Here is a 15,892-nt window from a genome sequence, read left to right on the forward strand (position 1 = left end):
GTCTCGCTCTATCACCCAGACTGGAGTGCAGGGGCATGATCTCGGCTCACTGCAACCTCCACCTCCCGGGTTCAAGTGATTCTCCTGCTTCAGCCTCCTGAGTAACTGAGGTTACAGCCACGCGCCACACTCAGCTAATTTTTTGTATTTTTAGTAGAGACGGGCTTTCACTGTGTTAGCCAGGATGGTCTCCATCTCCTGACCTTGTGATCCACCCACCTCGGCCTGCCAAAGTACTGGGATTACAGGCATGAGCCACCGTGCCCGGCCTAAGAAAATGATGTCTTTATTAGAGGCAGTTAGGAGAAGAACATGATGTGGATAAAGAGAGGGCAAAAAGCACCTACCTTATGTACATGTTATATTACCTATGTGTGCACACAAATCATGTTTTTTTAATGTTTAATTGAAATGGAGAGGAACTCATAGATAACCACAGAGATTCACATAGCACTAAAAGCTAAAGTTGAAAAGAAACTGTTTCATGTACAAATTCATACGTTAAGTGACTTTCAAAGTCATATCATTTTACGGCAATAGGTACAGATAGAGACAATATTTAACCATTTCAGAAATAGTTCAAACTAAATGATCACAAGATAGTCTATGGAAGCAGTGAAGGGTAATGGTTCTAGATATGTAGTGTAGGTCTGACACTATCAATCTGTAAACCTGGTATCTAATGAACTGAAATATTTTCCACATTAAAGGGATTCTATGAAATATATTGCATGATCTCCCCAGCCCTCGACTGATGAATGTTTATAATTACGTTTTGGTATTCTCTACTCACAAGTTGAATTTGGGGAGGGGTGGCCTACTGGAATGTAGTTGTGAATTTTATGCGTCCAGATGACTCACCTTTCACCACAACTGTGAGAAACATATTTGTGGGGAGCCCCAGCATCCTTCAGGATCTCTGTGACCACTCTTCTGTCTGGGTCACACCATACAGTGGGGACTTTGGTCACTGAATTGGGAAACCTAAATGTAGTAGGAGTAATTCGATCCCAGGGTGGCAGGGGCCAACTGGTGGTACCCCACTGCCAAATGCCAAGTAGTAGGCGTAATTACCGTGTCAGACAGCAGAGTCAAAATAGCAAGCAGAGACCGGGCGCAGTGGCTCACGCCTGTAATCTCAGCACTTTGGGAGACTGAGATGGGTGGATCACCTGAGGTCAGGAGTTCGAGACCATCCTAGCCAACATGGCGAAACCCCGTCTCTACTAAAACTACAAAAATTAGCCAAGTGTGGTGCGTGGCTGTACTCTCAGCTACTCAGGAGGCTGAGGCAGGAGAATCACTTGAACCCGGGAGGTGGAGGTTGCAGTGAGCCGAGATTGCTCCACTGCAGTCCTGTCTGGGCGACAGAGCAAGACTCCATCAAAAGAAAAAAAAAAAGAGCAAGCAGAATAGTCTCACTTTTGCAGACTTACAGCATTGATCATGGTGTTCCTAGAAGTGAAATAAATAGGAAGCCTACTACTTGATCTGTATAAGAGAAAATTTCTAGGTCAAGTAAACAGAAGTCTGTCCTGAACCATTAAAAACAAGAATCACAGCTGCTCAACCAGTTTCCAGACTTGAGCCAATTTCCAGACCCAAAATACCTTGAGTGAAGGGGAGTGTATAGATCCCCTTGAAGAAACACACCAGGATACTGCCAAAACTTTTCCCCAGCCTCCCCAAAGGGATGTATAGCCTTTTAATGCGGTAACTATACTTTGGAGAAAAGAAAGTAATCAGAACTTTTGAGGACTTCTAGTCACTGTCTGTAAGCCAACACTAATTCTAGGACATTCACAAATGTCACTATGATCTACTAGTCAGGATAGGGGCTTGTGTGGAGGTCAGGTGATCAATGAATTTTAGCTCATGCCCATCTCACAGTGGGCCCAGTGTGAGAATAACCAATCCTCTGGTTATTTTCCCAGTTCCAGAATGCAAAATTGGAATAGACATACTCAGCAGCTGGTAGAATCCCCACACTGGTTCCCTGACTTATGGAGCAAAGGCTATTATGGTGGGAAAGACCAAGCGGAAGCCACCAGAACTGCCTCTAGGAAAATAGCAAACTAAAAGCAATACTGCAGTTCTGGAGGGATTGTGGAGATTAGTGCTACCACCAAGGACCTGAAAAATGCAGGGGTGGTGATTTCCGCCACATCCCCATTTAGCTCCCCTATTTGGCCTGTACAGAAGACAGGTGGATCCTGGAGAAATGATGGATTATTGAAAGCTTAAACAGGCAGTGAATCCAACGGCAGCTGCTGTACCAGATGTGGTTTCATCACTTGAGCAAATTAACATATTCCCTGGTACCTGGTATACAGCTGTTGATGTGGCAAATGCCTTTTTCTCCATCCCTGTCAGTAAAAGCCACCAGAAGCAGTTTGTTTTCATCTGGCAAGGCCACAATACACCTTCATTGTCCTCCGTTAGGGTATATCACCTCTCTAGCCCTGTGTCACAGTTTATCTCATAGGGAGCTTGACAGCCTTTCTCTTCCACAAGATTTCACACTGATCCAGGAAAGCCAATGGCATAGTTCCAGTTATGACTGATACCTCTCAACAGCTAAATGTCAACACTGTACTAAATGTTCTGCATGTATTTATCTCGGTTATGCCTCACAAAAACCCTTGGAGAGTAAAATTTTAAGGCTATGTTGTATGCCTGCATATGTCTTGAGGCACTACTCATATACTCTTCAGTGTGAATGTTTCCCCCTTCAGGTGTGCAGTGCTGTAGCCCTACTTATATACTATTATTATTTACACATAAGGAAACCAAAGCGTGGAACAAACTTGCCTGTGGGCAGACAGCTAGGAAGAAGAAAAGCTTGAATTTTGAACTCAGGTAGCCTAAGACTGGCTGTTTTAATCTATACCAAATAAGTCACAGTCTTCTCTTATAATATTCAAGTATTTGCACATGACATGAAGTAAAGGGGATGGAGGAGTAATTTTAAAGTACAGTGTGAATGTGAGATGGGGAATTTAAATTTGTTGTGACGCCACTCTGTTTTTGTTCCTGGATAATCTTTCATAGTATGTCCATCCTACCACACTGAATATGAATGTTAAACAATTTGATTTTTTATATCATCTGTCCCCTAAATGCATGTCAGCTTCTTTATTTGGTATGAAGATTATTATCCAGTAATATGTTTTATTGCTGGAGGAAGATCAGCTATGATGGACTTACCTAAGAGACAGTATGCCAGTCTCTTATAAGACACCTTCCTAAGGCATTTTCAAGGGTAATCTAAAACTATACTTAATTTTCGTCTGACATGCTGACTTTAGAAACCAAATGGGTTAGGGTTACTATGTCTTCATTAGAAATGCATTAGGAAGATGGCAACTGCAGTAGCAGCATAGTTTTCATTCTCTCTGAATCCCCATGCAAAAACACATATAGCAACTAGATAGCAAAACCAAAAACCCATGTATAGCATTGACAGCATTCAGTTGCAGTCCACAAAACCCTAAAACAAACCACCAATTGCCATAGAACCTGCATGGTCTAAGCATCTGTGCAGGAGGAAGAAGGAAGCAATGGGGTGGCATCTGCCAGATCTGAAAACTGGAGAACCCCCTCGTAACTCATGGTTATTCTCTGGAATTTGGGAGCCAGTTATGAACATGAGCTGGAGCTGGGAGGAGTTTTACGCTCTCCAATAATGAATGAGGGTTCAGACTTTAGGTAAGGAGATTGAAAGAGGCCAGAGCAGTATAGCCTCTAGGCTGCCTTTCCAAAACAGGCCCCCACACTGAGGAAGGACTGCTGGGAGGAGACTCAAAGTTGAGCAGGACAGGGATAAAGAGGGAGGAAGGGAAAAGAAGATCTAATCCAATGTCAGGGAGAACAACCAGGAAGTCCCAGAAAGCAGGCTGCTGTTTACTTGAACATTACACAAAGTCACAGAAAAGAGAGCTCTGTGAAGTTAGAAGAGCCTTCCTGGACTCATTCTAAAACATATGGAAAAGTAATCTCACATAAAAATAAACCATAGAAAAGTATTAAGGTCAAATTCCATACAAAGTTTTATGAGAAACAAGAGAATAAGGAGTAGAATAATATCCCTACAGACAATGAAAACACATTAGAAAGATATGACTACAAAATAGGTCAAAACTATAATCTACTATTTCAAAATAAGTTAAGAGGCTGAGCACGGTGGCTCACACCTATATTCCCCAGCAGTTTGGGAGGCCAAGGTGGGAGGATCGCTTGAGCCCAGGAGTTTGAGACCAGCCTAGGTCCCACATGGTGAGATCTTGTCTCTACAAAAAATTTTAAAAATTAGCTGAGCATGGTGGCACACGTCTGTAGTCCCAGCTGTTCCAGTGGCTGAGGTAGGATGGCTTGAGCCCAGGAGGTCAACAGTGAAGTGAGCTGAGATTGTGCCACTGCATTGCAGCCCAGACAACAGAGTGAGACCATGTCTTCAAAAAAAAAAGCAATATGAAGTGTCAAAGAATCTGGTAAATCAGGAGTAGAACTGAAATGACAGACTCAGGAAATAATTAGCAAAGAAAAATCATTTTAGATATGAATAAATTAGAAGAAACATTTGCGCAGATAAACAACATTTAATGCCTTAAGAAACTAGTAGTCAAAAAGGAAAATTTATTTTTGAAATCAAGAAGAAATGAAGACAGATAATAAAGGAGTGAAGAAAAATGACAAACATTGTTGACAGGCAAAAAGATTGATGAGATGATAAAAGTCAGAGCAGATACTATATTAGTTATTTATTGCTGTGTAACAAATTACCCAAAGCTTAGCAACTTCAAAGCAACAAACATTTTTTATCTCACAATTTATAAGGGTCAGGAATCAGCTGCTTTTCTGAGTGGCACAGGGTCTCTCATGAGGTTGCAGTTGAGCTGTTGGGTGGGGTTCTTGTCATCTCAACACAAGACTGGGGCTTCAGGGCCTGCTTCTAAGCTCACTCATGTGGTTGTAAGCAGATACCAGCTTTTCACCATGAGGGCCTCTCCATAGGGCTATTTCCGACTTAGCAACCTGTTTCTCCCAAGTGAGTGATGCAAGATGGAGGCCCTGGTTCTTTGTAATCTAACCTCAGAAGGTGACTTAGTATCACCTCTGCCATACTATATGCTGTTGATCATACAGACCAGCTGGGAGGGAACTGTAAGGGTATGAATACCAGCAGGCAGGGATCCTGGGGGGCCACCCTTGAGGCTGCTTATGATAAATACATCTATATTTCCAGAGAACTCTTCTGAAATAGAAATAAAAGATTTGAGGCCAGGCGCGGTGGCTCAAGCCTGTAATCCCAGCACTTTGGGAGGCCGAGACGGGCGGATCACGAGGTCAGGAGATCGAGACCATCCTGGCTAACATGGTGAAACCCCGTCTCTACTAAAAAATACAAAAAACTAGCCGGGTAAGGTGGCTGGCGCCTGTAGTCCCAGCTACTCGGGAGGCTGAGGCAGGAGAATGGCGTAAACCCAGGAGGCGGAGCTTGCAGTGAGCTGAGATCTGGCCATTGCACTCCAGCCTGGGCGACAGAGTGAGACTCCATCTCAAAAAAAAAAAAAAAGAAAAGATTTGAAACCATGTGCACATCTGAAAATATCCAGCTAGAACGACCAACACTAAGCCATAGGCTGATAAAATGTTTGGACTTACAAAAAAGGGAAAAGATCCATTAGACATGTAGAAACAAAGACCCTGAGACTTATAAGGGAAGGATTAGATTTCCTTCAGACTCTTCAGTAACAGCACTTTGTGCCAGAGATAGAGTTCACAGAAAGAAAGGAAGGAAGGAAGGAAGGAAGGAAGGAAGGAAGGAAGGAAGGAAGGAAGGAGGGAAGGAGGGAAGGAGGGAAGGAGGGAAGGAGGGAAGGAGGGAAGGAGGGAGGGAGGGAGGGAGGGAGGGAGGGAGGGAGGGAGGGAGGGAGGGAAGGAGGGAAGGAGGGAAGGAGGGAAGGAGGGAGAGAGGGAGGAGGGAGGGAGGGAAGGAAGGAAGGAAGGAAGGAAGGAAAGGAAGGAAGGAAGGAAGGAGAAAGTTGAGTTAAGGATTTTATAATCAGCAAAACTGACTTATAAATGTGAAGGGAGCAAATTGTTATCATTATGCAAGAATTCAGGAAATACTCTTCCCATGGTCCCTTTCTGTAGAATCTACTAGAAACAAGCTTCAGACAACTAAAATGAGAGATAGCAAAATAAGGAGTGGGGGTGAGCATGAAATATTCAGTTAGATGAAGAACTGGGAGTAATTGAAGGCTAAGGAGAATGAATTTGTTACATAAGGACTGTATGATCTGACAGTGTAGATATAGTACAATCATTTGAAAAATGGGAGGCAAATGGCAAGAGCATATGCAAAAAAGTTTTAATGTTTGTAGTAATTGTATTAGTAGAACTAGTATTAGTATTCTGAGACAGGTGTGTAGCGTAATATAAAAACAGATGAGTAATTGTGGGATATTTTAATTCTAATGCCCTCTCTTTGAGAACCAAGATTCTTGGTATGGGAAGAAACACAATAAAAGTGTAATAGAAAAGAGGTTGAATTTAACTTGGAAGTGTCAGTTGTAAAAACTCTGAAAGGTCTGAGATTTTACCCTACTTGCACACTAACAAGTTAGCCTGCTGCTGTTTCATGGGTCAGCAGTGAAGGACAGTTTATTACTCAGGGTTATTGCAATAGCCAGAGTATCAGCATTTTTGTGCCAGTTCCCTGAGCCCAGAGTCCCACAGGGCAACAACTAAGAAGACCAGATGATTCCTGCCCACACGGTAGGTTGCATTATAGGAGAAGAGCACTGAACTTAAGGAAATTGAGTCTTTTTTCTTTTTTTTTTTTTGAGGTGGGGTCTCACACTGTCTCCCAGGCTGGAGGGCAGTGGCATCATCCCAGCTCGCTGCAGCCTCAACTGGGATCAAGCCATCTTCCCACGTCAGCCTCCCATGTAGCTGGGACTACAGGCACGTGCCACTACACCTGGCTAATTTATTTATTTATTTATTTTTTAAATGCTATTTATTTATTTATTTTGAGATGGAGTCTCTCTCTGTCACCCAGGCTGGAATGCAGTGGCACGATCTCAGCTCACTGCAACCTCCGCCTCTCAGATTCAAGCGATTCTTCTGCCTCAGCATCCCGAGTAGCTGGGACTACAGGTGCACGCCACCACGCCCGGCTAATTATTGTATTTTTAGTAGAGACAGGGTTTCATCGGGGTTTCATCCTATTGGTCAGGCTGGTCTTGAACTCCTGACCTTGTGATCTGCTCATCTCGGCCTCCCAAAGTGCTGGGACTACAGGCGTGAGCCACAGCACCGGCCATAATTTTTGTATTTATTGTAGAGATGAAGTTTGACTGTGTTACTCAGGATGGTCTTGAACACCTGGGCTCCCGCTGTCTGCCCACCTCAGCTTTGCAAAGTGCCATGAACCACTGCGCCCAGCCATTTTTTTAATGGGCAGTAGGCATGCCTGCACATTGCTCTAGAAAGAGACACTATCTCTGTCTTCCAAGGCTGTGGAAACCTATCCTTTGCTCGGGAGGGACACATTATTTCCAAGGCTGTTCACTGCACAAACCACCTTTAAAAGATATTTTAGAGCGAAATAGCCAGCAATGCTTCATTTGTAAGATGTGCAGGAACACAAGAGACCCATGGAAAATTGTGTCTCAACATCACATGAACTCATGAGGTTATTTCCTATCTCTGGCCACTGAAAAGGCTTAGAAATAATAACCAAATCCAGTAGTAGTGGACAACCCTAGCCTGGTTCTCTCGAACCAGGACTTCTTGGAGACATGGCTGATTCCAGGTCTAGGGCAAAAAATGTTCAGGATAATCCTGGAGTATCTTGTTATGCCATACAAATGGGGCATGTCCCATATAAATGGGGCATGTCAAAAGAATTCAGAAGTCGATTTGAAGAGGCTCTATGGGCCAAAGATGGGACTAGTTGAGCTTTAATAATAACTGTACTTGGTTTAAATATGCTGGATGTGTTTCAATCCTTGAGTTCATAATGATAATTTAAACTTTTAATTGGTCATCTTCAGAGGATTAAAATGAACCAGTTCAGTGTATTACAAAAAAAAAAAATGTTGGTATATTGGTAGACATGGTAAAAGGCACAGAATCAAACATTTATCTTGCTTTTCCTATGTAATTGTATCACTAGGTAATCAAATGGTAGACAAGGAGAAGTGTCTCTTTATTAGTGTATTTTAACTAATAAGTGAAAAAGAAATGATAGAATTAGACTGTCACCATTCAGTGTCAAAGGCTGTCAAGACTGTAAAAAGAGAGACATCCAGACACCGTACACCTCCTGTAGTCTTGCCAAGGGGCTTGAACTGAGGTCTGATCCAGTGTCTGCATCCAGCTGCCTAATTGCTGCCAATACAGAGGGCAGCAGAACAGGGTGACTTGCACCAAGAATATGCAATCCGCAAAAACAGACTGCTGGAAATTCTACAGGTCAGCAGCCCACATTCAACAGATCATTTGTAGGAAATGAAAGCAATGGATGATAAGCATGTGGACTAATAGACTAAAAAGATACATCAAACATTTTTAAATGGGCAGGACTAAACTGTAGTGCCTAGGGCTACACGTTTAGGTAATGAAATTATGGTAAAGAAAGGAATAAAAGTCAGGATAATGATTACTCTTAGGGAAGAGAGAGGATTATGACTGGAAATGGCATTTGGGAGGGCTTATAGAGTGACTAGCACAGTTCTTTTTCTTGACCCGAGTGGTGGACATTAAACCATATATTTGATTTGTGTGTTTTTCTGTCTTCATATATTATTGTATCATAAAAAAGATTTTTAAAAAAAATTAGGTAAGAACAAGTGGCCGGGCATGGTGGCTCACGCCTATAATCCCAGCACTTTGGGAACCTGACGCGGGCAGATCATGAGGTCAGGAGTTCAAGACCAAACTGGCCAACATAGTGAAACCCCATCGCTACTAAAAATATGAAAAATTAGCCGGGCCTGGTGGCGGGCACCTGTAATCCTAGCCACTGAAGAGACTGAGGCAGGAGAATCATTTGAGCACACAAGGCAGAGGTTGCAGCAAGCCGAGATCGAGCCATTGCACACCAGCCCCGGCGACAGTGCAAGACTCTGTCTCAAAAATAAAAAATAAAAAAAAACAAGCTAGCCTAGGTGTTAAGATTCTTTTGTGATACTCTTCCCACTCCACAGATAAGCAAGAGCTGACTTTCAATAAATTCTTGAAAACTTGGGAGGATCTGTGGAGTTATTCAACATTATGAAATTATTCTACTATTGAGCAATTTTTTATATATGATACCATATTAGCCTAAGAATACACAGGGTAGTTCAATGCAGAAAACATCCCAGTATTATTTTTTATTCAAATAGTATTTTTCCCCTTATTATAAAAAGAAAACTTGTTCATTATAGAAAATTTGGAAATAAGAAAATGTATTATTCTATTCCCCAGACATAACCAAATAATATTTTGGTATGTTTCCTGTTGTTGCATCACTAGCTCCTATAATTAATTAATTAATTAAATTTTGGTATGTTTCCTTTTATATTTTAATATATTTACATTGGGAAACTATAGTTTTGTTTATACTTTATGTCTTCTTTTCTTCTTCTTCAGAGGCCCTTGTTATCCCATGCTTTATGTTCTCATCTCAGGCTCTGTACTCACATTCAGGCCTTCAATTAAGGACATTTAGGATCCTGATCTGTTTCAAAGGAGAATTCATTACTATTTCTGGACTGTTGTTCCCCTAGGTGGACTACATCATGCAGCTGCCCGAATTTCCGGTGACAGTGTCTATAAGCATTTGAAGTATGAGGGTGGGATTCACCGAGTTCAGCGTATCCCCGAGGTGGGCCTGTCCTCAAGGATGCAGCGCATTCACACGGGAACAATGTCGGTTATTGTCCTTCCTCAACCAGATGAGGTAACCTCAGCAGGAGGCATGGAAAACTCACTCCATGTCAACACGTATTGTGCTGGGAAGCCTTAGCTTCTAGGAAAATCTGTCCTTTTTTTTTTTTTTTTGAGATGGAGTCTCACTCTGTCGCCCAGGTTGGAGTGCAGTGGTACGATCTCAGCTCATTGCAACCTCCACCTTCCTTGTTCAAGCAATGTTCCTGCCTCAGCCTCCCGAGTAGCTGGGATTACATGCACATGCCACCATGCCTGGCTAATTTTTTTGTACTTTTAGTAGAGACAGGGTTTCACCATGTTGGCCAGACTGGTCTCGAACTCCTGACCTCAGGCAATCCTCCTGTCTCGGCCTCCCAAAGTGGTGGGATTACAGGAGCCACCGCTCCCAGCCAGAAATCTGTTCTTTTCATGGCTGCAGATTGGACTTGATAGTCTCTAATGGGAAATCTTTAATTCTCCCCCAGGCAAAGTTGCCCCTCTTATCACTGACCAAGATGTTTTGTTTGCTTTTAAATAGAAGTCACTAATTTTCAAAAAAATGTTCATTTAATGTTGCTGCCTAAATTTTATCTTAAGAAAGAAAATGAATTCCGGAGATAATATTTCAAGGTCAGTGGTATAATATCAGTCAGTATGGGGACCGTATATCTATCTTTTTAGTTGAATACAGCCATCTGCTCTATATTTTTCTTTTCCCTAACCTTTTTTTTTCAAACATATAGAAAACTGAAAGGATACCATAATGAAATGTTACAACCTTCCCCTGAGGTTGGTTGTTTACATTTTCTCACATTTGCTTGATTCCTATGTATATGTATATACATTTACTTAAATGAACTGTAAAGGATACAGCAGACACCATGAGACCTTACCTTCCAAATCTTTCACATACATCTCCTAGGCATTCTCCTATATAAGCGCACTACCATTACCTAGGAAAACTAAGCATAATTGTGTGATATCGAATATCTAGTACATTTAACAGTTTCCCTAATCAGCCCCCAATTTTTTTATAGCTGTTTATTTATCTATTTTTTGAGGCAAGGTCTCACTGTGTTGCTCAGGCTGAACTTGAACTCCTGGGTTCAAGGTGATCCTCCTGCCTTAACCTCCTGAGTAGCTAGGACTACAGGTGTGCCACTATACCTGCATATAGTGATTTTTTTTTTTTTTAACCAGGATCCTGTCAAGTTTCACACATTGCAATTAGTTGCTATATTTCTTTAAGTTTGGAACAGTCTCCCAACTTTTTATTATTATTATTTTTTAATGGTAATGACTTTTGGAAAAGTCTAGACCATTTGTCTTGAAGAATGTCCCACATTCTGGATTCCTCTTACTGTTCCTCGTGGTACTCTTTAACTTGTTCCTTTATCCTCTGTATTATGTTGAAAGTTATATCTACATGTTCCATTCCGTGCAGGTTACACATTTTGAGTGAGAATACTTCATAGGTGTAGTTATAGGCATGTTGCCTCTTATCAGAAGACACATAATGCTAGATTGTCTCACTTTTAGTGTGCCTTAGTTTTAGTAGTTAGTGAAGATGGTGACCACAGAAATATCTCCATTGTAAAAGTGTATTTCTCCCTTTGCAATTACTAAGTAATTTCTAGGGTACATATATCCTGTTCCCAACTACCTTTCATCCATAGTTTTAACATCCATTGGTGATCCTTCCCTGAATCAGTTCTTTACTTTGGGGTTGCAAGATGAAGATTTTCTAATTCTGTCATTCCTTCCACATTTATTAACTGGCATTCTTCTGTAAAGAACTTTCCTCCCTACTACCTTCTCACCTTCTAGCCCACACTTTCTTGCATTCTTTTTCTAGTGTATGATTTCATTATAAACTCATATATCAAGTTTCACATGTTAACCTCATTATAGACTCATGGATTCATGTTTTATTCACTTATTTATAGTTACTATTCTTCTTTATGTTCAAATAGTCCCAGATTTGGTCTATAGTAGCCTTTTAGGGTATCCCTTTTGTCCTTTTGAAATGATACCATCATTTGAGCGCATCTATGCTTTTGGACACAATTAGATTCCCAGGCCCATTTTGTACTATCCTGCCTCAGACTTAAGTCAGCCTGGTTCATTTTAGTGGGGAATGTATCCAGAAATCAAGATCTAGATAGTAGGTCTGTTCATTATCATTAGTGTTGTTACTTCTAGACTCCTTCAGTGGATATAGCCAGGAAATACATGTTTTGAAATCACAGTTTCATATTATTACTACCAATTCAAATTTAACATTACAGAAATTTTTGTCACCCCTCAACTTCTTGCATTTTGTATTTACATCTCTCCATTATACAAAAAATCTTGTTTCATAATCATTTTAATATGTTTATTTGGTTTATTATATACTATATATAAAATAGTTTCAAAATTACAATATCAACATTACTAATAGTAAACTACTGAGTAAGTTTAAGATTTTTTCCCTTAGAATATATTCTACCAAGACTGTGTAGTCAGGCTGGGTGTGGTGGCTCACGCCTGTAATCCCAGCACTTTGGGAGGCCGAGGCAGACAGGATCATTTGAGGTCAGGAGTTCGAGACCAGCCTGGCCAATATGGTGAAACCCTGTCTCTACAAAAAATACAAAAAAATTAGCCAGGCGTAGTGCCATGCGCCTGTAGTCCCAGCTACTCAGGAGGCTGAGGCAGGAGAATCACTTGAGCCCGTGAGGCGGAGATTGCAATGAGTTGAGATCACCCCATTGTGCTCTAGCCTGGGCAACAGAGTGAGACTCTGTTAGAAAAAAAAAGAATGCATAGTCAGAGCACTATGCTCAGAGACCATCTGAAATAATTTTTTTCTGTGTGGTTATGTTACTATGATAAATATTTTGGTTCATTTATTTCTGTTTTTATTTAATTTTAGGCTTTGATTTTTCTTTTCTCTTTTACTTAATTTTATTTTCATACATTAAATATTTACATGGTTAAAAAACCAAAACCATAGAGTTGTCTTGCTTCCATCCTTATTTCTTCTGCCCCATTCCCACTTACCCTGTTTTTCTTTTCTTTTCTTTTTTTTTTTTTTTGAGACGGATTCTCACTCGGTCACCCAAGTTAGAGTGCAGTGGCCCCATCTTGGCTTACTGCAACCTCTACCTCCCAGGCTCAAGTGATTTTCCCACCTTAGCCTTTTGAGTAGCTGGGACTATACAGGTGTGTGCCACAATGCCCGGCTAATTTTTATATTTTTTGTAGAGACGAGGTTTTGCCATGTTGCTCAGGCTGGTCTTGAACCTCCTGAGCTCAAGTGATCTGCTTGCCTTGGCCTCCCAAAGTGCTGAGATTACAGGCGTGAGCCACAGTGCTGGGCCCTGTTTTCATATTCTTGAAAATTAAACTCATTTAGTGTCATCTCACTATTCTAAAAGTTAGAATATTCTAACTTTTAGAATAGTGAGATTTGTTAACTATTTGTTAACTATTTGTGTGTGTGTGTGTCTGTGTCTGTGTCCGTGTCTGTGTATAAGTTCCCAAAGGCTGCTGTAACAAATTACCACAAACTTAGTGGCTTCGAATAGCAGTAACTTATTATTTCACAGTTCTAGCAGCCAGAAGTCCAAAATCAAGGTGTTAGCAGAGTCACGCCTCTCTGAAGGCTCTGGGGAGACTCCTCCCTTGCATCTTCCAGCTTCTGGTTGCTCCAGGTGTTCCCTGGCTTGAAACTATACCACCTTCAAATTCACATGGTCTTCTCCTTTACTCTCTCCTCTAGTTGTTTCTTATAAGGACTCTTGTCATTGGATTTAGGGCCTATCCTGATAATCCAGGATAATCTCATCTTAACTCAATTACCTCTGCAAAGAACCTTTTTCCGAATAAGGTTCTGAATTAGAACATTAACATATCTTTTTGGGAGCCACCTTTCAATCCACTAATAAACACACACATACACCAATGAAGTTGATTTTCATTATTCCCAGTAGTTATGTTCTGTAAAGTTGCAGCAAACACTAATTTAGTAGATATTGAACCACTTGGGAGTAATGGTTCAGTATTTGTTAAATCAATGTTAGGAACAATGGTTCAATATTAACTAAATCCAGCTGAGCGTGGTGGCACACACCTGTGGTCCCAGCTACTCAGGAGGTTGAGGCAGGAAGATTGCTTTAAGTCCAGGAGTTCGAGGTGGCAGTGAGCTATGATTGCACCATTGCACTCCAGCCCAGGCAACAGAGTGAGACCCTCTCTCAAAAAAAAAAAAAAATTAGCCAAATCCATAAACACACACACATACACACACACACACTGAGCTCACATAGATTATAATCTTAAATTCTAAAAATAACCCATCCTGGTAGATTCTCTATACTTTACAAAAGAGAAAACGAGACCTAGGAGTGTCGAGTGACTTGCCTGATGCTGCTCCACTAATAGGTGCTAGAGTTCATATTCAAACCCAGTCCAACTGGCCCCAGAGCCAGAGCACTGCTCTGCTCTGCCCCCTACACCTCCATTCTCTGGTCATCTCTGTAGGAGAGCTGCCACAAGAAGGCAGTGTTACCTTGTCCTACTTCAGCTGGCAATGGGCAAGTGTGGAGCAGCTCATATTTTTCACTGCCCTATGCATGTCTGCAAATGACTGTGGAAGTGCCTTAGGTGTTGATTCAAGGATACAAATAAATTTTAGCGAGTAGGAAAATTTGCAAACAGACATTCTAACAACAATGAGAATCAACAATATATAGTATATATGTGCGTGTTTTATATATTTTTGGGGATTTCTTACATGTAACTTTGGGATGATGAATGATGAAACTTTTGATAGATTGAAAACTCAGTGTTCTCATAACATCCTAAATCAGTGCTTAAAAATGGAATCCCAGGGCTAGGTGTGGTGGCTCATGTCTGTAACCTCAGCATTCAGGAAGTCCAAGGTGGGAGGATCGCTTGAGGCCAGGAGTTCAAGACCAGCCTGGGCAAATTAGCAAGACCCCATCTGTACAAGAAATTTTTAAAATTAACATGGCATGGTGGTGCGCACCTGTAGTCCTAGCTACTCAGGAGGCTGAGGCAGGAGGATCACTTAAGCCCAGGAGTTTGAGGTTACAGTGGGTTATGATTGTGCCACTATACTCCAGCCTAGGCAACAGAGAGCGATCCTGTCTCAAACAAACAAAAAATAGCATCCTATTGGAATGGGCAGTTTATTGCTCTTTCTTTGGTATAAGTTACTTCTCTTAGTCTAAAGGCTATAACTTAAAACAGTACAGTTTATTTGAAAAACCTTGGAATCGATTTCATATTAAAGTATTCACGGAGTGTAGAATTATGCCATCCCTTCTGTTCTAGGTGGATGTGAAATTGAACCCCAAGGATTTGCGAATAGATACATTTCGAGCCAAAGGAGCAGGAGGGCAGCATGTTAATACAACTGATAGTGCTGTCAGACTTGTCCACATCCCCACAGGTAAGCAAGCCCATTTTTCCATCTTACTCAGCATTTGGAAGGAAATAATCCTATGTGAGTGTCTGGTTCCTTGCACAGCTCTTTAAAAATGTCACTGGGGTTGTGGATAAGGATGGCTATTGTGTTCATGGTCCCCTTCTGTTTGGAAAGATTCCTTTCTGAAAAGATGCGGACAGTGAGCAGACCTGTTCAGGGAAGCTTCCCAGGTATGCTGGACAGGAGTGAGCAACCAGAGGTGCCCCAGCCTAAATACAAACGAAACACAGAAGCAGCCTTGGACAGGCCACTGCCGTGGATCTTATATCACCTTGTAGCATGATGGCTAACTCCATTAGGCTTTGCTGCACTAATGCTTTTATTTTGAATATTGGTAATTTTGGTATACTCTGAGGTAATTTTGCGGTCTGTAATGTGATTTTAAATATTCCTACCATTTTTCAAAATAAAAATGTTTAACTTCTTAATTTTTTAAAATTAATTTTTACATTTCATGTATATGGTTTTAAA

General features: G+C 41.2%; 1 protein-coding gene across 7 annotated transcripts in view; it reads left to right on the plus strand.

The window, feature by feature from the left end:
- The window catches only part of MTRF1 (mitochondrial translation release factor 1), a 48,783-nt gene that overhangs the window by 15,588 nt on the left and 17,303 nt on the right, over positions 1-15,892 (plus strand). For 5 of the 7 annotated variants that reach the window (XM_010374510.2, XM_030921983.1, XM_030921987.1 and 2 more), the window contains 2 exons: positions 9,783-9,955; positions 15,268-15,385. In XM_010374510.2, coding sequence (XP_010372812.1) covers positions 9,783-9,955; positions 15,268-15,385 — 291 coding nt within the window. The remainder of the gene's footprint in view (positions 1-9,782; positions 9,956-15,267; positions 15,386-15,892) is intronic. The other 2 variants (XM_030921985.1, XM_030921988.1) reach the window with 1 other exon arrangement.

The sequence above is a fragment of the Rhinopithecus roxellana genome, chromosome 18, assembly GCF_007565055.1.
Source record: "Rhinopithecus roxellana isolate Shanxi Qingling chromosome 18, ASM756505v1, whole genome shotgun sequence".
In the NCBI taxonomy this organism is placed as follows: domain Eukaryota; kingdom Metazoa; phylum Chordata; class Mammalia; order Primates; family Cercopithecidae; genus Rhinopithecus; species Rhinopithecus roxellana.